Raw genomic sequence first — 24,583 nt, 5'->3', positions numbered from 1 at the left:
AAGAAATAAAATTCCAGGTGAGAGTTGGAGGCACATTTGGCCCACCCGTAGTATGTAGGTGTTGTTGAACACATACATACTACGAGAAGTACCGCAGTCTATGGGAAAGCTATCTTATACAGGAATCAAGAATGATTTAACAAGCTCTCGACAACGTTGCGGACTTTCTTAGCCTGTTTGGCATCCAGCTTTCTGATAAGTCAGCTTACATCTACATCGGAAATAAAACTAGAATCAAGAACTACCTCAGATTGCACGTTGGGCTTCACATATCCTGGCGAATATGCCCGCGAGTCAACATCTCCGAGTCCTCAGCTAGTTTAAGACCAACACGGCAGAGTTGGCACGTGGGCGACGTCCCCGCAAGATCCTCGCACCGGCAGCGCGAGGATCTTGCGCCGCTGACACGACGACTTCGCTGCGACCGACTTCCACATACTTCACATGCGGTGAGGTTAGCTATATGGGCTTGTTGATTGGTCATCTTGTAATTTGTTGTATGGCAGCCAGAACAACTTGGAGAAGACACATGAGACAACACACAGCGCTATACAACTAGCTGCGAACAACTATTGTTCGTACGTCATGCCTCTGCGCAGTGAACTACAGAAACCGCCGTTGCGCACTCCAAAGGAAACTTCAACTTAAAAACGTTTTTGAAGTCACAAAACACGCATATTATTTGCTCCGAATAAAGACAGGTCAACAAAATTATAATGTACGCGTTTTCTTCATTGCAATAAAAGAAGTATCCGGGGTGTGCCACAAAACCTCACAGCAAGCAACCCTGGGCGTCGCACCAGTCACATTGTTGAAATCGTAATCATGTGAAAGGCCCCTCTGAAAATCGCATTGCGACGCGTGCGTCTGGATCGTAGTTCCAATCGCAGCACGTGAAACAACCTGTCGATTCTCGTTCGAGGGAAACAAAGGGCGATTTTTGTAAGAAATGGGTTGTAAGATGGATTGTAACATGCCCTGACGTTGTCGAGGGCATCCCAGCGGGTCTGGGGGCAGCATTGCAAAGATGCGCTACAAGTTTGCCTACTTCTTCTTACAGATTGCTGCAAGTACTTGTGTCCACTATCTTCAATGTTGTGCTCCTGCGGATCGCCCGCTGGTCGGTCTGCCCCACCGGACGGTCGACGCTTCCCGGTGTCCGTCGCCAACGAAGGCACTGAACGCAAACGTGTCAGCCTGCTTCCTTCCCTGCGGGCCAGCGCTAACCTGGTGGTGCTGCGCATGTCCCGGCACCTCAGCGACATCTACGTGCTCGCAACAGGATAAAGGACGGACGCCTCTGGGGTTCCACTTCAGTGGGTTTGGCGGCAGCATCGCGAACATGGGCTACACATTTGCCTACTTCTTATTACAGGTATGCAATCAGTATGGTTGTAAATGCTATAGAAATGATGATCGTTTCTTGTTGCTGCTGCGGGCCCCTCCCATTTTTTTCCTTAAAAAGAGCTGCCTCTCTTGTGCACATTTTGAAAAGCCTGTTGATTCTTTCTGGCGACATAGAAACCAATCCGGGTCCCACCACCGAGAAAATGTTGGCCGAATTGCTATCAGGACAGGCTCATATTTATTTATTTATTTATTTGAACATACTGCTAGCCTCACATATGAGGCTGTTCATATAAGCATGAAATATCAGCACTTACCTCTGAAGTTGCCCCTTTCGGTGATCGTCTATCCAAACTAGAGTCACTTGTCGCCAACACTACGGATCTCGTTGAGCACGTAAAGGAACTAGAAAATATTGCTTCTGGTCTCTCAGATATGTTCCAAAAGCTGGAGCGTAAGAACGACAAACTTGAAAATCGGTCGCGACGGAATAACTTGGTTATTCACGGATTATCTGAAACACCTAACGAGACACCTGAGGGCATTTCTTACTTTAGTACTGCGCTCGCATGCTGATGTCAAAGTTTGACGTCACGTGTGGTAACATCGAGCGTTATCACAGACTTGGGCTAAAAAGGACAGGTAAAGATAGACCTGTCATCATCAAACTGTTGCATTTTCGAACTAAATTAGATATCTTAAGTAACGCACGCAAACTGAAAGGTTCAAACATTTACATCGGTGAAGGCTTTCCTGCACGCGTGCGGCAGGTGCGCAGATCCCTATGGCAGAATTCAGCAGAATTAAGGACAGTCGCAAAGGAAGTACGGTTGCAACAAGAGCACCTGATTGCCGACAGTGTTCGGTACAAGTGGAGCGACGTCAGAAAGTGCGTTGTTAAGGAATCTGATAATATCGCTCCCAAGAATTCCAACTGACTTCCACATAAAAAGAAACTGACACTCCTGAACTTTAATGCACACAACTTGGTTACTAAATATGTTTGTTTCAACTGGTGGTAGAATGTCACAAACCATCAATAATATGTGTTACTGAGACTTGGTTAAATGACTCCATTTCTGAGAGAATTTTTGCCACCTGGTTACTCAGTATTGAGAAATGGCAGGACTGTTGGTCGCGGTGGTGGCGTAGCGCTCTTTATTTCTAAAGACATTAAATACGTTTTGCTACCGGAGCTTCTTGACAGCGAATCGGTTTGGTGCAAGGTTTACTTTGGTGGCTTTACTATCGTGGTTGGCGCCATATACCGACCGCCAAATGATGTTATTTCAATATACAATGTTGTGGATTATATTGCAGTGAACAGGCTACAAAAAGGCCAGTTAATAATATGGGACAATTTTGATGCCTCTTACATTGACTGGCGTTCTCTTTCTTCTACTGGACGGGACCCAGCCATCTGCGACGCTCTAATCAATCTTGCTGTGTCATATGATTTAACACAGATCGTTAGCTCGTGCACCCGAGAATCTGCTATATTGGATTTCGTCTTCGTGGGTGATGGGTTCCTGTATGGCGAATGTGACGTTGTCGAGGGCATCTCCGACTACAAGGCGGTAATTGTCCATATAGATGCTGCTCTTGCGCCCAATAAACCAAATATAGTACTGCCCATGACTTTTCTCGAGCTGACGACAATTCTATCGTCGCCTTGCTTGCATTACACCATTACACTTTGATGAGCTTATGTTTTCGAGTGGTGCCTTAGGTGTTGACTTGTTAGTAGAAATATTTCACAATATTGTCAAAGAGTGCATAGCTAATTTCGTACCAAAAAGTGTGTAAAGTGAAACCCGAAGCACCCATGGTATACTAGAGAGATTACAGAGTTGATTCACCGGATAAAAGCGCTTTCGCCGTGGCTCTCGCACACCGAATGTCCGAGAAAACTAAATGCTAACATCACTTTGAAAAAAATTTAAGACTAAAATGCAGCATCCTAGAGACTACTACTATAACAACCCTCTGACGACATTCCTAAAAGATAACCCATCCAAATTCTGGAAAACAGTTGTTCCTCCTGTGTCCAACTCAACGTCTATGGTCGTTAATGCACAGTCGTGTTCTAATGCTGTCATGATCTCTGAAGCGTTCAATACATATTTCAAATCTATTTTTGTTGAAGACAACGGCACAATCCCTACTTCTCACTGTCGTAGTGCTTCAGCTTGTTTTCCAAAACTTCCGATAACGTTCAGCGGAGTTCACAGCCTCTTGTTAAATATTGATACTAGTAAAAGTGCAGGACCAGATAACATTCCAAACCTGTTTTGAAGAGATACTCGGAATACTGTGCGCGGTGTCTGACTATCATGTTTCAAAAATCTGTCGAATCACAAACTGTTCCCAGTGTCTGGAAGGTTGTTCAAGTTGTACCAATACACAAATCTGGCAATAGGCAAACAATTTTCAATGATAGACAAATCTCGTTATCTGCTTGTAAACTACTAGAACACATACTTCATAAGCATATTGTACAGTACCTAAACGATAACAGCATTCTTTCATATCATCAGCATGGTTTTAGATCGGGTTACTCCACGGTTACGCAACTAATTGAATTCACTCACGACATTGCCACTACACTTAATAATCGCGGCCAGATTGACGCCATTTTTGTTGACTACTCCAAAGCGTTTGATAAGGTATGTCATGCTAAGTTACTTCTGAAACTTGACACTATCTTCAGATGTATACACGGCAATCACTTGCTTGGCTGGATAAGAAACTACCTGCCCCTGCGGCCCCAGTTTCTCATTTAATCAGGAGCACTCATCTTCACTCGGTATTTCCTCCGGGGTTCCACAGAGCTCCGTATTAGGACAACTTTTATTCATTATTTACATTTATGATGTCGAGAGCGTTGTTACTAACACTGCTGTTAAGCTCCATTTGTATGCAGACGACTGTGTCTTGTACTCTGACATCACCAGTGTCATTGCCCAGGAGATGCTGAATATGTAACACGTTCAATGCCTTCTGCAACTGGAGCAAGACCTGACAAATGGAAATTAACTTCGATAAAATGGTATCTATGACCTTCTCGAACAAAAAGAAACCCGTGAAAGTCGCCTACATTAATGATGAGAAGATTTTGACTTATGTCACCGAGTTCAAATATCTTGGTCAAACCTTTTCTTCCAACTTAAAATGGCACAAACACGTCGACTTCATTTGTTCCAGGGCACTAAAGCGACTTCTACCCGCCGTGGTTGCTCAGTGGCTATGGTGTTAGGCTGCTGAACACGAGGTCGCGGGATCGAATCCCGGCCACGGCGGCCGCATTTCGATGGGGGCGAAATGCGAAAACACCCGTGTACTTAGATTTAGGTGCACGTTAAAGAACCCCAGGTGGTCGAAATTTCCGGAGTCCCCCACTACGGCGTGCCTCATAATCAGAAAGTGGTTTTGGCACGTAAAACCCCATAATTTACTAAAGCGACTTGGATATTTAAAAAGAACGCTAAAAAGAGCAACCAAGGAATGCAAACTAGCAGCTTACAAATCTGTCGTGAGGCCCACTCTAGAACGTGCACCTGTTGTCGGGTCACCTCACTGCGTATCTGATGTATCGAAGCTTGAGGCTGTGCAGAAGAAAGCTTTTAGATTGATTTGTAATCGATACGATCGCAATTTCTGCCCTTCTCTGCATGCTGGTCTGCGATCGCTTGATCCGTTGGCACATAGGCGCACGTGTGAAAGGATTATAATGTGGCACGAAATTGTACATGCCTCTGTCATTGTCGACGTACCTGTGACATTTGTTAGCTCCTCGGCGCGTCTAATCCGAAAAGCCAATCCTTTGAATATTGTTCCCTTTCGAGCTCGCTTAGATAGTTCAAATTTTCTTTCTTGCCATCTACCAGTCAATTGTGGGACAACTTTCATACTCATCTCCGAGAATTGCCACATGAGCGTTTTGTAGACGAAGTTCGTTTACATGTGGCATGTTGATTGTATGTTGTTTTGATGTACTTACCCACTCCAGCTATGTCTCAAATCAGAGGCAGCAGTATTTGTAAATAATAAGAAAAACAAAACGCAGTGGAACCCTAATAACGGCCTCACGGAGTCTCGTGTCTGACGCATGGGCCGATAACGGTGGTGATGATAGCGGTAACAATGCAGAGGTCTACGAGATACTATACAGGATAAGGAACCTATTGGGAGATTAAATTTCCCGTTTGTGTGGTGCCATATTGAGAAGGCATCAAGAACGCCGACAATGAGCCACAGCGCCGATGCGGAGCTGTAAATGCATCCCGCATCACAAAGAGCTGTTTGACAAGAGCGCGTGTCAGGCCAGAAGCGTATTTATAAGTATATCTGAATCTTGCTTAGACGGTACAAGAGAAGACGCAAAGGGACACACAAAGCGCTGTGTGTGTCCCTTTGCGTCTTCTCTTGTACCGTCTTGGAATCGCTCTACCATACTCCCCTTGAAGATGCATTACCAACAAGCCCACATTGCGACCCTCGTGAAATACACTTCCTCTCGCATGTTTTACGTCCTCCATACACTTACCCGCCGGCTTCTTGAAGAACCACCCCTAGTGGTACGCGTCATGATACAGGGAGCAAGCAAGATTCAGATATACTTATAAACACGCTTCTGGCCTGACACGCGCTCTTGTCAAACAGCCCTTTGCGATGCGGGATGCATTTACAGCTCCGCATACACAGCGCTTTGTGTGTCCCTTTGTGTCTTTTCTTGTCCCGTCTTTGAATCGCGCTACCATACTCCCCTTGAGGAAGTGTATATCAGGGTAAAGTAGAGATTTGCAAGAAATTATAGACAACTAATTTTAGAGACATTTATTTTTCTTTAGAGGAAGGCGTATGGTTTATGCAGAGACAGCTGATTGGAAGGTGCTCAATTTCAAATTTTCAATTTTGTGAAATATCAATTAATAAATTAGCAAGGAACGCAGGTATTCTCCTTGCGTAACAAAGGAATTCGCATTCGGCCACGCATACGTTCCCGTGGCTAAAACCTAATGTAGACTCCCCAAAGGAGAGAATATTTTCATTGTTTACCACAATGCATACTTTTCCGTATTTGACAAAAAAAAAAAAGAAATAGGTTCACCTACAAAACGTATGCTAGCCTTAGTGAGGCACTTCATCCTCGTTTATGTAACTTGTATACCACAGTGTGCTACTCCATCTGTCGGCCACTTTCTTTAATATTCGGAATCGAATGTCGAAATACTTGTGGCACGCAGATCAGCGGCAGCAACCTGGCCGAGGAAGAGGAAACCGCCGCGGCAGCAGTAGCGCGTGCGTTCCCGAGACGACGAAGCTGCTGTGCCCGTCGCCGGCAAGGATGCTGCTCCTGGGCGCCGGGTTCCTGCTGTGCGCGGCCGTCGCTCCGGCCGCCGCCGCGGCGCACAACAGTGAGTGTACCGCGACAGCTAGCAACTGGCGAAGCGAGGTGGAACGGGGACCACGCAGTCCGGTAAAAGCAGACAGCTTGAGCACTACGCCAGAGAAAGGACGGACGTGTTTGCTTCCTTGCTTGCATTCCTGGCACCACATTCGATCACACCAGTAAACTCATTTGTCCGAGTAGGAATATCGAATCGATGAATGGCCGTTGCTGGCAACGAGCGCATACATATTTTTTTTCTGTTATCTCTGTGGTCGCTTCTGCGCTGACTACTGGTCGTTGAATCGCAGAGATTGTGCATGTTTGCATGCAGTGCATCGCCGAGACGAACGTTCCTTTATCGCGGCGACCGCGGTCAGAAGACGTTTCCCTCGCAAAGCCGATCGTGCACTTTCCACCGCGACAGCACAGCCCTTGTATTTGAAACAAGATGGGAGGGATGGTGACATCTCCACTCGTTAATCGCTATTCAAAAATGACCGAAATCTCAAACAAACCTAGGGCGAATGTTCAGTACGACTGCATGATGTGTTTGCAATCTAGACGAGACGCGTAAACATTATTTAGCTTCAGGTCTGCGGAGCTCGGTGCGTATGTCGTTTCGTTTTCGTCGCGTCCGGTGACGTGACAAACGAAAGCATTGTAGCGTCTTCTGACGGATGAAAGGTGCCTGTACTTGCGTATACCGAAGCCTCCAACTTTCTTCCGTGATCTTTATAGGGCCAAAGCATCCCCGAAAAAATGATCGCGCAAGACGAAGTTCGCCTGTGGGGCCGGAACGTTGTTTTCGCAGGCAGAACTGGCTCCGCACACGTGATCGGCGCTGTACGCTTTCTTCGTCGGCTGCCGGCAAAATAACCATTGTCATCGCTATCACGAGTAGTTGCCTATTCACAGGTTGTCTATTGAATCAATCCCAGGAGTCGTGTATCAGATACCGTGCACCGATTGCCATCAAGTATGTATTGGCGAAACAGGGAAGTTCTCCAGACGGATCAAGGACCACGTGATCTGAGAAATAACAGTCACACGACGAACGCCATTGCCGAAATGCGCAAGAACATAATCACAAGATTGACTGCGACAATGCTACTGTTGTCGCCAAAGAAAGGAACATGTCATCCCGGTGGCTGCTAGAATCGCTAATTATTCAATGCACGCCTGCTACGATATGAACGGGACAGCACAGAGTTTCAAACAATTATTACTAGAGAGAATCCTGGCGCTGCGATCGTTGAGCAACTGTGGGAAGAATGGGAAGCACATGAATTTGTCTGATCTTCGTACTTGTGGATTCGGACGTTCTTGTGGCTCTGTTTATTTACGCTTTGTCTGTATTCGTTGTCATAAATTTCAAAGCGATCCATACTTTTCTAAGTTGAGAACACTCTGCAAGCACGCGCAATCGCTACTAATTGCAGCTGCTCAATCTGTCGAGGCAGCCAGATCGAAGCGCGCAAAGTGTCTTAACACGCTAGCTTGCCCGCAAGAAATTGACAAGGGCCTTCTGTGCTGCTTGTCGATGCATGCGTCCGTGGCGTTTGTGCTAGAGATCCTGTGCTCGAATGCTGCCGTCTGACGATTTTAATGTCTATTTAATTATTTGATACACAGTACTATGTTGAAAATGACAAATTTGCGAAGTCGCGGAGCCATTTGCAGCCAGAAGGACGAAGTTTAGTCAAATCCACGCATGTCCCATCGTTCCCACGCTGGCTGAACCGTCCCGATTGCAGCTCCCGTAGGCACTAGCGCCACTAGCGCCCTCTAATTACTCTAGTAATCATTGTATAAAACCCTATGCCAGAAAGCAGGGACTATACCTGCCATTTATGTACGCTCGTTAACGTCACGTGCTGGCTACGTAAGTGTTCCTGTCCAACTCGGTGAACGAGGAACTCGTACGCGGTTCCCAAACGTCCGATAATTCATCCGACTTAGTGAGTGACCGTGATTCCCCTCATTCCATGCCTGAGTAGACAAACTTTCCTCGAATGCTGGATTATAGGCGAAGATCATGTGTGACGGAAATCTCTAGACGGAGGGCATCATGACACTGACTTGAGAGGCGGCTATTATTATTTCCTTTCGCTTCTTGTTGTAGTGTTGTTAGTGTGATGCAAGACAGCGGCTACTATAAGCTATTAAATAGAACTACCTCATGATTTTAGCTCCTTAAATAATTACAACTTTGTCACATCGCTGTCGGGCGCGTAACAGTGCAAGGGCGATAAAAATACTCTAGTCTGCAGCAACCTGATGACTCTATACTAGCATACTGTCACAGTGACCTTGCTTGCCTAATTGAACGCATTAACTGTTGGCACTTCAGAGCCAATAAGAGAAAAGAAACAGAAAATGAGCTGTAGAGTGTGCATTAACTGAATTACTACTTTACCTTCGTTGTACAGGAACACAGACTCTTTTAAACCGGTGCAAGATTCGTACGGGATGCGGTATTAATAGCTGGCGTAAACAGAATAGGCGGAACGCAAGCGAAACATCGGAAAAAGCACCGAGAAAGCGCCGAAATAGAGACTGTGTGCGTGTGTGCCAGTCTCCTATTGAATGCGCTTCTTTAAAGTAAACGGACACGTGCGCATTTCGTGCAAGAAAGTGGCATTGGAGGGCAACTTAAGATCAGGTCACCGCAGTCAGCGCGTTTCATTACCAGAAAATAGGGCCAAATTGTTCACAGCAGAACGCCGACGCGTATGCATTATTCCAATGCGCGCCGTCCGACCGCCCATCCGCACTGACGCGGCGACGGTGCTGCTTTCGCACGCGCCACTGCAGCGTTCGTGTGCCTGCCGAAGCCGGTCAAGTTCGACACGTGCACCAGCATCCGTCTGCTGAGCCCGTGCCAGACGGATCAAGACTGCGACACGCGCGTCTGCTGCAAGGACTGGTGCGGAAACTACTGCGCCTTCAAGCAGCGGAGCTTCGCCGTCGCGAAGCCGCCGCCCGTGGAGCCGGCCGCAATCGACGACGACGAGGCTGAAGAGACCACGGCTCCGCCTCCGCCGCCCGTCAGGGGCAACCGAGGGGCCGACGACGAGAACGAGGAGGAGCCGCCACGCCGCAACAACGTGCGCAGGCGATACAAGAAGTGAGTCAGTGGTCACGGCTCGTGCCGTCTACTTCTCCAGATTCACCGCATGCGTGCCTGTGCGCACGCGTTTTCAAGCGACTGCTGTGGGCAAAAAAGATAGAAAGGCGAAGCACCGATTGCGATAGCAAATTAGTATATAGCTATACCAATTACGGAGAGTAGTTTTATTGGCCGTATAAACTTGTAAACATTCGCTCGTTAACTAAATTAACAATGAAAGAATATGTAAGCGTGACAAAACGAGGACGTAGAAAGGAAGAGACTCACGGAGACGGCGCTGTCTCTGTGTGTACGTTTCTTTCTGCGTCCTCGTTCAATCGCGCTTACGCATTCTATCATGAATTAATACCAACTAGCCCGCCAACGTGCTTCAACTAAACTAACAAGCGCGGTGCCACGCGAGCACAGGTAGCCATGAAGACATCTTGCTCGATGAGCGTGAAAACTCGCAGTCAAGATGCAGGAATGAGGACTCGCGCCAGTAGCTGCGAGCGAATTGACCTTGGTGCATCTCTCGCTTCGACGCCAACGAAACGTCGAAAGCACAGCGCATACGAAGCTACAGGCACTACGCGCACTCAGCAAACGTCGCAGTTCGCTTTCAAGTTCATGGCGCCCGCCTGGCCGCGCAGTAAGCTGCAGCCGTTAACTGTGAACGACGAAACTTGCACTTGCTGGGCGAATCTGTGCCCACAAAAGCCAGTTAGACTCAAAGGACGGCGAACGAAGTCGGCGATCGCCGAAAAACTTATCTGCCTGTCACGCGCGTCGGCTTTGTACAGGCGTCGTCGAAGGTTCCAGGGTAATCGCCGGTGGCCGCATGTATTCCAGAAAGTTGTACACAATTCGCGTCGCGCGATGAAATCAGATTACACAAGCTTTGGTGGCAGCAGAAAGCAGCTAGAACCATCGATAACATTCCAGAAACTTGCCAACACGCGGGCGCGCGTCCTGCGCTGAGCGATAACATTTGTTAGACGGTGAAAAGCGGTCACCCGGAGAGATAAATAAGTACACGTGTCAATATTTTGCTGAAAAATTATTCCCAATGTTATAAAGCTTGGTATATGATTTCCACTAGAGATCCGTCTATTGATAAAGAATTCGTTATTGTAACACCTTTGCTTTTAATGTGAGAAAGTACTGCTGAGGTGTTGGAGAAATTTATTAAGTAGTTCTGGTTAGTCAATTCTCGTAATGCCATTGGCGACAGGCTGCCTCGTTAATTAGTTCACTAGATGATTCTCCTGTTGGAAGAATTCCGGTATCATGAGCGTATACAATTAATTGAGCAGATTTATGTGTGGATCATTTACATGCATACATTGAGTAAAGGGTAGCAGGACTGCGCGGCACACGCCGCGCAGTCACAGGAGCTGTGCTTCCGGCAGCACGCACTGCGGGGCCTTGTGGTTAGGCGCCATGGCGCGTGCCGAAGAATGAGCACAGGCGTCGAGGCTATGCGGCGCACATCCACTGACCCGTTGTACGATACCATGCTGTTGATGATGATGATAATTTATTTACGTCCCTTTTCAAGTGAGGCGGTGACAAATAGTCACCTAGCCTGCTTGAGTTGACCAGCTACATGCAAGTGCTACATGTCGGGAAACTTGGTGCAATGCAACGCAAGCACAAGGCAAAGTTTGCACGTATTGACGCCACGCGGCGCGCATGTGAAGTTGTGACAAGTGACACGATATGATGCTAATCATGATGATGATGATTTATTGGCATCCCCTTCGAAGCGGGGCGGTGACAGCCACCTAGCCTGCTTGATTTATGCAGGTATGCTAAATGCTAAAGCTGTTCTTGGTTCCATCATGTTTGTATGCATCCCCTTAATATTCTTCCTAACCCCTTCTCTATCTATACCTTGTACCGTTACCTATAAATAATGTAATGTAATGTAATGCAATGTATAAACAATGTAAGTACCGCCACCTGGTGTGAACATATGCAACTGCAATGCTCAATGTGCACGTATAGAAGCTACGTGCCGCGCATCTCTCATCGCGTGACAAGTGGCACGATGCGATGCAAATGATGATGGTAACGGTGATAATGATTTATTGGCATCCCCTTTGAAACGGGGCGGTGACAAACAGTTACCTAGCCAGATCTGTTTATTAAGGTATGCTGTACATGTTTTTCATTCTAGAATTTTTTGCACATATCCTTAATCTTCCTTTTCTTCCCCAAGACTTCCCTATCTACCTTGCACCGCTACTTGAGCAACTGCAAAGTGTGCACGTATCTGTTCACCGATGGCATGCGGCGAGCGCGCCCGACGACGCTGAAAACGAAGCGCTGCACGGGCGGAGGCTGCTGCGAGCCGCGAACACGCGCCGCACGAGTGTCCGCGCCAGTCAATACATCGACGAAGACACGTGTAGAGCTGCGCTTGAATTTCGCATTAGCGAGTATCGCGGGTGAATTTTTGCGCTACAAGCTAGCAAGCGTTGGCGCGGCTCAGTGGTAGAGTTGCTGACCCAGCGCAGCGGGCCCAGGTTCAATTCCGGCGGCAAGTGGTGATTTTTTTCTCTCATTCCCGGCCGTAGCTGTGGTGGACACCATCTCTGACCGAAACGGCTATTAGAATGGCTCACAACAGCTTACGCTGTGGAGCGGCCGGAGAATGCTACCCTGTGGTACACCGGACGTAAGCGGCGGCGGGGGCGGAGTAGTTGCTATCTACGTTAATGATTTGAGTTCAGTACTGAACTTTAAATTTGATTAGGGATGCAGCACTTCCTCGACAACCGTAATGTTCTAGCTTATTAGTAAGTCATATTTAAGACAGTCAAATGCCTTCGTAAAATCTATTAATATACCGAACTACGAGGGACATTCCGAAAGCAAGTTTCGTCACCTTTTTTTTTTTTTTTGAAAGAGAAGATGGTGCACCGGGTGAGACAAACACTCGCCATAAGAATACGCGCACGTTGCTGGTTGAACGACCGAAGGAGCGTCAGCGGAGGAGGAACGACGCATGCGCAGAAGAAGAGCGAGCAGTGCATTCGCGTCGGCAGGCAGGCGCGTGCGGACGACGTGGTCGCCGGTGCGTGGCCGCCACGAACGGGCGCCTGCATCGAAGGCCGCGCTCTCGGGACTCGCAAAACCATGCTCAGCAGGCTGTGCGACAGTTCTTGCGTCGCAGGGCATCGAGTTTTACCAGAGTGGTTTCGTCAAACTGATTTCACGCAACGACAAATGTTTCAATGTCGGTGGCGACTATGTGGACAAATAGTGCAAGATGTACAGTCCATGATGCCATGGTGTATGTTTCTTTCGATAAAGTTTACGTGTGAAAATAAATTACCAAGTTTACTTTCGGAACGTCCCTCGTAATTTGCCGCCTTCAGGTTTTGTTAAAATGCGTTTTTTATGTAAGCAATGCATATTCCGTACAAGACCTTGGCGGTACGCGAGAGGTGAGTCTGACAAAATACTGCGTTTCTTTTCGAAAGTCGCAAATCTTCTGGCAATAACACTTAGGGCGAAAGCCTTAAGTGGTTCATGGGTCAAAAAGTTATTTGTCCGGCGTTATCGAAAAATTGGCCGTTCGGCGTATGGCGCCAAAATTCAATGGCAGCAAAATTCATGGGCGTCATGGCACCGAAATTCAATCGCACTAAAATTGATGGGAGTCGAATCCACGACCATTGTGGGAGTCCAGCCCATGATCTTTTCTGTTGAGTAAGGCGAAGTTAAGGCACACTTAACGGCACCAAAATTGATGGGCGTTATGGCACCAAAATTCAATGGCACTAAAATTGATGGGAGTCGATTGCACGACCATTGGTGGGCGTTCAACCCACGACCTTGGGTGCTGATTAAGGCGAAATTAATTAAGGCACAGTTAATGGCACCAAAATGGATGGGCGTTATGGCACCAAAATTGATGGGAGTCGAATTCACGGCTATTGGTGGTAGTCATACCTACGACCTTTGTTGTTAATTAAGGCAAAGTTATGGCACAGTTAATGGCACCAAAATTGATGGGCGGTATGGCACCGAAATTCAATGGCACCAATATTGATAGGAGTCGAACCGACGACTATGGGTGGGAGTCACACCCACGACCTTTGTTGTTGATTAAGGTGAAGCTAATTAAGGCACAGTTAATGGTACCAAAATTGATGCGAGTCGAACCCACGACCATTCATCGCAGTTCAACCCATGATGTTGGGTGCTGGTTAAGGCGACATTTATTAAGGCAGAGTTAATGACACCAAAATTGATGGGAGTCGAAGCCACGACCATTGGTGGGAGTGGAACCCAGGACCTCTGGTGTCAATTAAGGCGAAGTTAATTAAGGCCCAGTTAGGGCACCAAAATTGACGGGAGTCGCGTAGATAAATAAATCATTAACGTAGATAGTAACTACTCCGCCCCCGCCGCCGCTTACGTCCGGTGTACCACCGGGTAGCATTCTCGGGCCGCTCCACAGCGTAAGCTGTTGTGAGCCATTCTAGTAGCCGTTTCGGTCAGCGATGGTGTCCACCACAGCTACGGCCGGGAATGAGAGAAAAAAATTACCACTTGCCGCCGGAATTGACCCACGACCTTTGGTGTTATTCAGGCGAAGTTAACAAAGGACAGTTAATTAAGCTATGATTAACGCAATCGAACCCATGACATTTTGTGGTAGTTGAACCCTCGACCTTTGCTGGGAGTTGAACCCTCGACCTTTGCTGGGAGTTGAACCTACGACCTTTGACGTTAATTATGACGAGGTTAATTAAGACACAGTGAATGTAGAGTTAATTAAGGCACTCGAGCTCGATACCTTTGGTGGCAGAAAACAATAGGAAGTAACGTCGCATTTGTCGCAGGCCAAATACCATGAATGTCTCGTGAGCGCGCAGGCTTTCGCCTTCGTCCCGTATGCGAAAGTGACTGTCAACTTTTTCTCGAGATTTTGCAACTATGGAAACTATAGGCAGCGGTCCGTAATTTTCCAGGTCGCTTTTATCGTCATTGCTATTTTTTGTACTGAACAGTTACACGGGCTATTTGTATCTGACTTACGAAAAGAGCCGGATTAAGAGACGAATTAGAGATGTCACCTAAACACGGAGCTAGAAATTGTATGCAGCTTTTGATGGCTTTAACTTGAAAACCATCAATGTCTTAGCGGAACTGTTTTTTACGCTTAAAAACGATCCCTTTACGTCATTTTCATATACTGGACTAAAAAGAAATGAATGCTAGTTTAAAAGGAAGCTATTAATGTGGTTTCCACACTTAACGTTACTACTTACGCAAACAAAGTGCCTATTAGAATTAGAATACGCTGCAGCTAAGCTGTGTGGGACCCATACCACGAAAACCTTATTTCTTCACTCGAGCTTGTCCAAAATAACTCAGTCCGATTCATATTTTCAAATTATAACCGTACCGCTAGCGTAACATCAATGAAGGACAATCTATCTCTTCCATCACTTGCATCTCGTAGAACAATAGCACGTTTGACACTGTTTCACAAATTTTATTACCATTCCTCCCTTCACAGTAACTTCATTTCTCAGCCTCATTACCTATCGAGCCGCATCGATCATCACCATAAGGTCGGACTTCAAACAGGCAACACTAACACTTTCAGTCAATCTTTCTTTCCCAGATCATCACGGCAGTGGAACCACCTTCCCTGTGAAATTGTATCTATTGTCGACAACAAACTGTTTCGTAAGGCTTTAGCTAACATTGTATAATCAGGAATTATTAACATGTTATTTCATTTACTTGCCGTACTTACAAACGACTAAGGACGACACTGGTTAACATTGTAATAACAGGAATTATCAAGATGCTACTTTGTTTACATTGTCTGTCGTACTTACAAATATTGGGCAAGATATTACATAGTATTGTATAATTAGTAATTACTAACACACTGCATTGTTTATTTTCCGTACTTTATTGTTATACTTCCCGTTTCCCACTCCCCTCTGTAATGCCTTCGGGCCTTGAGGGTACCATTAATAAGAAATAAAATAAAATAAAATTAAAAACATACCCAATTGCCTTGCCTGTAAACTCTGAATTATTAATTATAAGTTCGTGTATTTGTGGCAGACACAGAGCCAGTGTCTGAAATAAGCAAATTCCAAAGGTAATCTCGCTTAGCCTTTATAACACCTTTAACATCTTAGCCTTTATAAGTTCTTTAGGCTTTCAGTAAGTCTGGATCCGTATTTTTGATGAAGTCACTCAACAACTTATTTTTAAGTTTAAATCTTTCTGAGAGCTGAAAGGTCGCCCATGGTCTTCGTGTTTAGTTTAGAGCAAGCAGAAGAAAAGCTAGCTTCGTAAATCGGCTTTGGCATTCTAATAACTTTTTTGTAAGCATTATTTACATCCTTGTTGTGAAATAATGCCCCCCACGAGATTTCACCAATGTTGTCATGAAAAATGGAAATGTTGAATGAATTCTGCAGTTTTGCCTGCCCACACCACGATTTGATTATGAGGCGCGCCGTAGTGGGGGACTCCGGAATAATTTTGACCACCAGGGGATCGTTAATGTGCCCCCAATGTACGGGACGTGGACGCTTTTTGCATTTCGCCCCCATAGAAATACGGCCGCCGCGGCCGGGATTTGATCCCGTGACCTCGTGCATAGCAGCTCAACATTGTAGCCGCTAAGACGGGTAAAATGAAAATGTTGTGTTCCTTGATGGTATGTATAAAATTAGTTGAGCACATGTTTTTGGTCGCACATTGCCATTGGAACAAAGAAATGTAGGCAAATGATGACTGATGTCGAATGCGAAAACGCAATTTTTAACCTTATCAGTGCTTAAGTTTGTGAAAGATGTCAGAGTTGATGAGCTTTCAGGCGCTATAGTAGGAAGATTGATTACATCACCACAATCATAACAACCGAACAAAACATCGTTTTGTCCTATTTACGTCACCGCTGTTCATATCTATGTTACCGTCATACCCACAGATGAGAGTAAGGTTATTGATTTTGATGAAAACAAGAAATCTTTCTAAGTAGGAAAAATATGGCAGGAAAACTGAACTTGGAGGATGGTAACAAACATCAAGCACTGTATTTTGCACTTGAACTTATAAATATTCGTAATCACTCGTAATTAAAGAGAACTGTGGCAATAATTCAAACTCAAATGTATTCTTCACTAGGATGCAAATACCTCCGTCACGAACAATTTGTCGATTTAAATGTGTTGCAGGCAGGAATTCGAAAAACTGATGCATCATCTGTTGACCACATCTCAACTAACATAACGACATCAAATGTATTTTGGAATTGATCTAAGAATATGCTGAGTTCAGTTTCTTTGTTCCTAATTGGGCAGATATTCATACGAAAGCATTTAGAAGATTTGAAGAATGATTTTCCGATGTTCTGGAAAAAGTGAGTAGAATGTAGGATTGGTTATCGGAGTATGCCATTGAAAGCAGTCATGACAGTTTTCTTACTTACACAAGTTTATCGCGATCGCTGGCAGTTATCACTTGAACGGCCTGCTGACCATCAGATTAAGCATCGTCGATTTGTGGTTTGATGGTCGACGAACGGAGCGCGCAGAGCACACTGTGCGCACGCGAGACCGAGCGATGGCTCACCCTCGCGCGCTTTCACTAGCACGTGCGATGTTATCGCCCTTGGACTTGGTACGGAACATCACGGCGACGGCAGGAATGCGCCCGGGGTGTTCATATAGTTGCTAACGCAATAAAGAAAGGAGGGGTTCCGGCCGGTGGGTGACCTACAGGACCGCTGAGAGGGGATAAAAGTTCTCGTGCTTCTCGCCAGTCAACGGGGCTCTAACGCCGGTTCTAGACATTGGTTCTGGCAGCATGGCTTTCCCATCCACGACCGCTTTTCGATTTCACATCTTTCTCCACATTTTAGGCCCAGGGTGACATCCCTTCCTCTATTTCTAATTTGCACTGTCAGTAAACCTAAAGTAAACCAGCTCCCTCACCAGATCAGGGATTGGCCTCCCTGGTGCAGTAATGACCCCTACAATTAAACCAAGGCCCCCAGTCCCCAGTGGCTGCGGAGTATCTGACCAAGACGGTGGTCAGACTTGCGACGCGGCAGAGGGTCCTAAGAATCTCTGGATCTGGACAGGCCTCCACTAGAAACTGAACCTGCCAACGTTCAACACACGAACCCTCTTGAGCGAAGCTAGCTTAGCAGGACTATTAGGAATTATCAGGCATTGCATAGGATATTGAATAACAGTCACGTCCTCTGCTATAGAGGACTACCAGACAAGAAGCAGTTTGGAGTAGGATTCCTAAACCATAAAGACATAGCGGGCAACATTGACGTATTCTACAGCATTAATGAGAGGGTAGCAGTAGTCGTAATAACGCTAAATAGGAAGTATATAGAATAAAAGTAGTACAAGCCTACGCTCCAACCTCCAGTCACAATGATGAAGTAGAACAGTTGTATGAAGATGTTGAATTAGCGATGAGAAAAGTGCAAGCTCAGTGTACTGTAGTAATGGGCGACTTCAATGCAAAAATGGGGAAAAAACAGACTGGTGAACAAGCAATTGGCAACTACGGAATCGATTGCAGGAACATTGGAGGAGAGATGTTCGTAGAATTCGCGGAAAGGAATAAGGTCCAAATAATGAATACCTTCTTCAGGAAGCGTAGCAACAGCAAGTGGACGTGGAAAAGCCCTAATGGAGAAACAAGAAATGAAATAGATTTCATACTCTCTGCCGATCCCAGCATAGTGCAGGATGTAGAAGTGTTAGGTAGGGTAGAGTGTAGTGATCATAGGTTAGTGGTCTAGGATTTCCCTTAATATGAAGAGAGACAGAGTAACATTAGTAAAGAAGAAACAGGCCAATCTAGACGAGTAAGTGTAAAAGCAGACCAGTTTATGCTGGTGCTTGCAAACAAATACGCAGCTTTAGAACGGACAGATGAAGAGGACATAGAGACAATGAATGAAACCGTAACTAGGCTGGTTTCACCAGCAGCAATTGAAGTGGGAGTCAAGGCACCAAGGGGGGGGGGGGGGGGGGAGCAACCAGTAGGTAAGCTCTCCGAAGTAGCAAAGGACCTAGCAAACGATAAGGAAACAACAAAGAAGGAAAGTGTCCAACTAAAGATGTCAAATAGAATTCGCGGAACTGTCAAAACTGATAAACAAGGAAAAAGTAAATAATATTCGCAATTATAACGTGAGAAAGACTGAGGCAGCAGTAAAAATGGCCGAAGCTTTAAATCAGGGAAAAGAAAACTTGGCATAGGACAAGCCGAGATATATTCACTGAAAAATAGGCAGGATGATATCATCAGCAATATAGAAAATATAGTAAAAGCAGTGGAAGAATTCTATACTGACCTGTACAGTACCCAGAGAAGCCATGCTACCGTCATTCGAAGTAGTAATGAACAGGATACAGAGGTTACTTCTATAACTGACAATAAAGTTAGACGGGCCTTGCAAGATACGACCCAGGGAAAAGCGGCAGAAGATGGATGAACAGAAGATTTAATCAGACATGAAGGAGATCGCGCGCTTGAAAAGCTTGCGGCCCTTTATACGCAATTCCTCACGTGTACCAGAGAACTGTAAGAATGCCAACATTATACTAATCCTCAAGGAGGGAGACAATAATGAATTGAAAAATTATAGGCCTATTAGCTTGCTTTCAGTATTGCATAAATTATTCACCAAGATAACTTCTAATAGAATAAGGGCAAGACTTCAGTCTCAACGAAGGGATCAGGCTGGCTTCAGGGAGGGATATTATACAATGGATCAGATCCATGTCATCAATAAGGTAATCGAGAAATATGCAGAGTTCAATCAACCTCTCTATATGGCTTTCATAGATTATGAAAAGGCATTTGATTCAGTAGAAATACCAGCAGTCATAGAGGCATTACGTAATCAAGGAGAACAGGAGGAACACGTGAATAAGGAATATGAATCAAGGAACACGTGAATATCGTGGGAAATATCTAAGATTCCAGAGCTACCTTGGCTCTCCACAAGAAAAGTAGAAAGTTACGTATCGAGAAAGGGCTCAGGCAAGAAGACACAATCTCTCCAATGCTATTCACTGCATGCTTGGAAGAAGTATGCAAGCTATTAAACTGGGAAGGCTTAGAAATGAGGATCGACGGCGAATATCTCGGCAACCTTCGGTTTGGAGATGACATTGGCCTGTTCAGCAACACTAGGGACGAATTACAACAAATGATTACGGACCTTACATAAAAAGTGTAAGAGTGGGGTTAAATATTAATATGCAGAAGACAAAGATAATGTTAATAGCCTGGCAAGGGAACAAGCGTTCAGGATCGCCAGTCAGCCTCTAGAGTCTGTGAAGGAGTAAGTTTATCTAGATAATTTGCTCACAGGGGCCCTGATCATGAGAAGGAAATTTCCAGAAGTATAAAAATGGGTTGGATTACATATTACAGGCATTGCCAGATCCTGACTGGGAGCTTACCACTATCATTGAAAAGAAAGTTGTACAGTCACTGCATCCTACCGGTGCTGACATATGGGACAGAAACTTGGAGGCTGACAAAGAAGCTCGAGAACAAGTTAATGACCGCGCAAAAAGGCGATCGAACGAAAAATTTTAGGCATAATGTTAAGTGCCAGGAAGAGAGCGGTGTGGATCAGAGAGCAGACGGGGATAGCCGTTATTCTAATTGACACGAAGAGAAAAAAACTGGAGCTGGGCAGGCCATGTATTGCGTCGGATGGATAACGGGATCAGATTTACAGAATGGGTGCCAGGAGAAGGTAAGCGCAGTCGAGGACTGCAGAAAACTAGGTGGTGATGAAATTAGGAAATTTGAAGGCGCAAGTTGGGATCGGTTGGCGCGGGACAGGGGTAATTGGAGATCGCAGGGAAGGGCCTTCATCCTGCCGTGGACTTAAAAAGAGGCTGATGATGATGAATGATGAAACCAACTGACACCGTACGTGGAATACTCAAAGGAAATCAGACAAGCATAAAAGCATAAAGTCGAATTTGCACGAATTTTATATCTACATGAATATGGTTGAATTAAAAGGGAAAATGTGAAAGCGGATAAAAAGACAAGTGAAGATTAAGCGAAAGCCTATGCGTTCCATGTTTCCTTTCGTGAACACAGGTGTGTTGACTAGCATATTACAGTAATCGCTAAGCACCGGTAAAGGCAGGAGGGATGCTTTCGCTATCAGTCTACTATGTCACACAGTGGGGAGCAGTGACGTACACGGAAGAAAAGAATCGCGAGGCACCAAGTGGCAGAAATTTCACAAGCTGTAACTGCCACTGCCTTGTGCTTTGATTTAATGTCCGCATGTTTAGGCAAGCACTTAAAAATAGTACGTGCAATTCTTAATTATTTATTCAAAGCTAATTCGTTTATTATATCTGCATTTAAGACCCGTAGATACTGCAGAAGTCGTAACAAAGCCAAAATGTGCAGACAGTTATTTTTTAAAAATGTTAAGCGGTAATGTGTTACATTGTAGTCTTGAACAAAAAGATGCGTCTGGGATGTCAACGGCGCTGGAGGACGGTTCCAGTAAACTTTGGCTCAAGTTATGTGGGACAACCTGTATATATGGAAGAGAAGAAAGTAAACCGAAGGGGCCGATTTTTAGTAGTCATGTCATAGGCTTCTTACTATATATATATACATATATATATATATAGGGTTCTTTTTCAAAGTTCAGCACGCAGGACCCGACGTAACATACGCAGGAAAGAGACGACGAAATTTTTGGAAGACTTATTTACTTAACGTTTTCGGCTGGTGGACCAGCCTTCGCCAGAGTACAGTCAGAGTATATATATATATATATATATATATATTGATACGGAACAGCCACCACAGTGTGGCTGTACTGTGGAGGAACAAGACGACGTGTGTGCCCGCTTGATATAGCGTCGCCATCTTTGCCACCGTTGGTCTACGTGTAAATATATTGTAAATAGACTTGTACATCAGCTACACGTAACAATATGAAGGAAGGGGTTGTCCGAATTCGGCATTTAATAAATTGAAAGAAGTGCAGGTGCATGGAAAAAACAACCAACATAGAATTTCGACGTTCCGAACGGCGTACGGCCTGGCCTGGCCGGGCCCCGGCCGAAATGTCGAAATTATATTTTTGTTCTTCCTTTTTATTGCGATAGCAATTATATGGACACCCCAAACTCATTTCTGCCGTAGCCGTCGCCATGGAGTCGCGCTTCAATCGTGCACCGCTAACTGATATCTTTGGCGATGGGTTTTGGCACGCTTTTCGTTGTAAGCTTCGCGACCTATTTAGATAGACCTTGGTGCGTGCGCCTAACGCCAGTAGCTTCGTATGTGCTGTGCTTTCGACGTTCAGTTCGCGTTGAAGCGAGAGACAACACGGCGGCCAATTCGCTCGCTGCTGCTTCCGCACTTCCTAACTCCAGCGTTTCGACAGCGAGTTTGCGCGGTCATCGAGCGCGATTTGTTCATATTTACCTGTGCGTGCGTGACAACGTGGCTTGTAATTTAGTTAGTAAGCGGATGTTTACAACTTTATACGGCCGATAAAACTACTATCGATCGTTTCTTGAGTTAGCTGTGTGCTAATTTGCTATCGCAAGCGATGCTTCGTCTATCGCTCGAAACTGCCACTTATTTCAATATATATAAATTTATATATATATATATATATATATATATATATATATATATATATATATATATATATATATATATTATACCGCGTGGCCGGCTTCCCACACTTCACACACACTTTTTGACCCTCCCAATGCTGCTTGCAGCCGTGCAGGCCGGCGCCGCCATCGCATGGACGCCGGGGGCTCGGACGGCGCGATCATGCACGTACCGGGCAAGGACGGCGACGACCGGGAGCCTTCTGGAAATGGCTTAGGAGGCCAGTTGGAGCACGAGTATTTCGACGTCAGGAAATAAATGTGCTGGCAACTCTCTTGCTACGCGAGTGCTGTACTCAACCGAGGGGGTTATCAGCCATGTCGTATCAAAGCGCGCGAATGCAACTGGCTGCCTGCCACCTGCAGCAACTACTTATTTTGCCGCACTGGCAAGTGCTTGATCAAGGTAGGACAAGTTGGTAATAGATGACAAATCTGCAGCGCACAATGATAAATACGAATAAAGCAATCACAGTATACCAGCGGTGACTTCGAGTGACAGGTGTAGCCAAGGGCGACGAGCAGAAGACACGTGGTTACGACGTGGTGTGGGATGCGACTCCGGTATGGTTGTTGCTACAATGGTCGCATCCTTCTTGCAACCTTACTGGCAACTTGAGAACTGACGCGGACCAAGTTGTTCTTCATCCGCTCGAATCCTGCAACACGATAACAACGCGCCCGAGGGGCATATGCTCTTTCATGGATCGTTAATCTTTAGAAACTTCTTAGATGTTATGTTGGTGTGAGCGACTTCTCCTAACCGGATGGTACAAATGTACTTCGCGCGCCTTTACCTAACGAGCGTGTACACAAATACCGCCATGGCTGCGATCGCGGCACGGAATAGGCGTGACGAATGTGTCGGAAGTCCGCTCTTTGCTCCTCCACCCGGCGCTTATCCTGGTCTTCGGCTGTCGCCTTTCTGGGAATTTGTGTCATCAGAAGTCTCTTCACGGTAAATTTGTACGAACAAATAGCCTGGTGTGCTGTACACATTGCTAGCGAATATGGTTGGCCAATGGCAAAGAGCACGTTGGAAACCGGAAGTTCCAGTAAGTATTTGCGCCGAGGGAAACTTGCAAAATGGCCTTTACATGATGCGGGATACCCAACAGAAAAAGCTGTCAGATGACAATTTGCCGGAGCCTTGCCTTTACTGGCAGAGATGCAGTGTTCCAAAATTGACGAAACACGTACATAATGTAAGGCACGTTATACATAACACACGCGCACACACAAGCGCGCGCGCACACACACACACACACATACATACATATACATATATATATATATATATATATATATATATATATATATATATATATATATATATATATATATATACATTGCATAACGAACAAGTAGCAATGGAAGTTGAGCTCTAGCTGAAAGCAAACAACATAGCACGAGCATACAAATGTTAAATAGGAATGCATCCTAAGAAATGTAACAAACATTCAGGTAATAGAAATCAATATTGCACAGTAATAGCATAAAGACCAAGGAAAAGAAGGAAAAAAAACTCAGTTAACATCATGGAAGAAAGGAGACGGGGACGGATGGGACAATTCTGTATATACTCGCATAATGGCCGTAGGTTTCTTCCGAGTGAGTGAGCGAGTCAATAAACTTTTATTGGGTCCAGCAAAACGCAATAAAACGCGCACCCGGCTAATCTCAAGACGGGACTGCCAGATCAAGCCTGCCGGCCCAATCGCCGAGATCTACGCAGAAAATCGGGCGTGCGGCCATTAGACGGAGAAAATGACATCTTTCTCGTAACTATTTTCCTTGATACTTGCCATTATTGAGCTACAGTACTGACTTGTACTGGCTCTGACTATTCTTGGACATTCCCGTAGCGCGTCACTTGCCGGTTGGAATAAATGGTGACGCCCCACAGGTCTCGGAGGCATCCGCTAAATCATGGAGGCTGTGCTGTTGCGACCTGGAGGCGCCGTAAACTCGGCTCGACTGCCTGGTTTTGCCACCGATAAAAAAAAAGCCTTCGGAGCACTCGCACCACACAAC

The 24,583-nt window shown here is 45.6% G+C and overlaps 1 protein-coding gene across 1 annotated transcript; it reads left to right on the top strand.

Annotated features, from left to right (window-relative positions):
- The first annotated feature begins 1,293 nt into the window (after window positions 1–1,293).
- LOC126526929 (uncharacterized) lies at window positions 1,294–22,829 on the top strand. The gene is made up of 4 exons (XM_055068360.2): window positions 1,294–1,375; window positions 6,594–6,764; window positions 9,554–9,866; window positions 22,658–22,829. Exons 2-4 carry the CDS (start codon window positions 6,695–6,697, stop codon window positions 22,806–22,808), a joined length of 534 nt encoding a protein of 177 aa, XP_054924335.1. The 5' UTR covers window positions 1,294–1,375; window positions 6,594–6,694; the 3' UTR covers window positions 22,809–22,829.
- Window positions 22,830–24,583: the final 1,754 nt, after the last annotated feature.

This window comes from Dermacentor andersoni, chromosome 9, assembly GCF_023375885.2.
Source record: "Dermacentor andersoni chromosome 9, qqDerAnde1_hic_scaffold, whole genome shotgun sequence".
NCBI classification, from domain to species: Eukaryota; Metazoa; Arthropoda; class Arachnida; order Ixodida; family Ixodidae; genus Dermacentor; species Dermacentor andersoni.
This window is presented reverse-complemented; position numbering and strand designations above follow the sequence as displayed.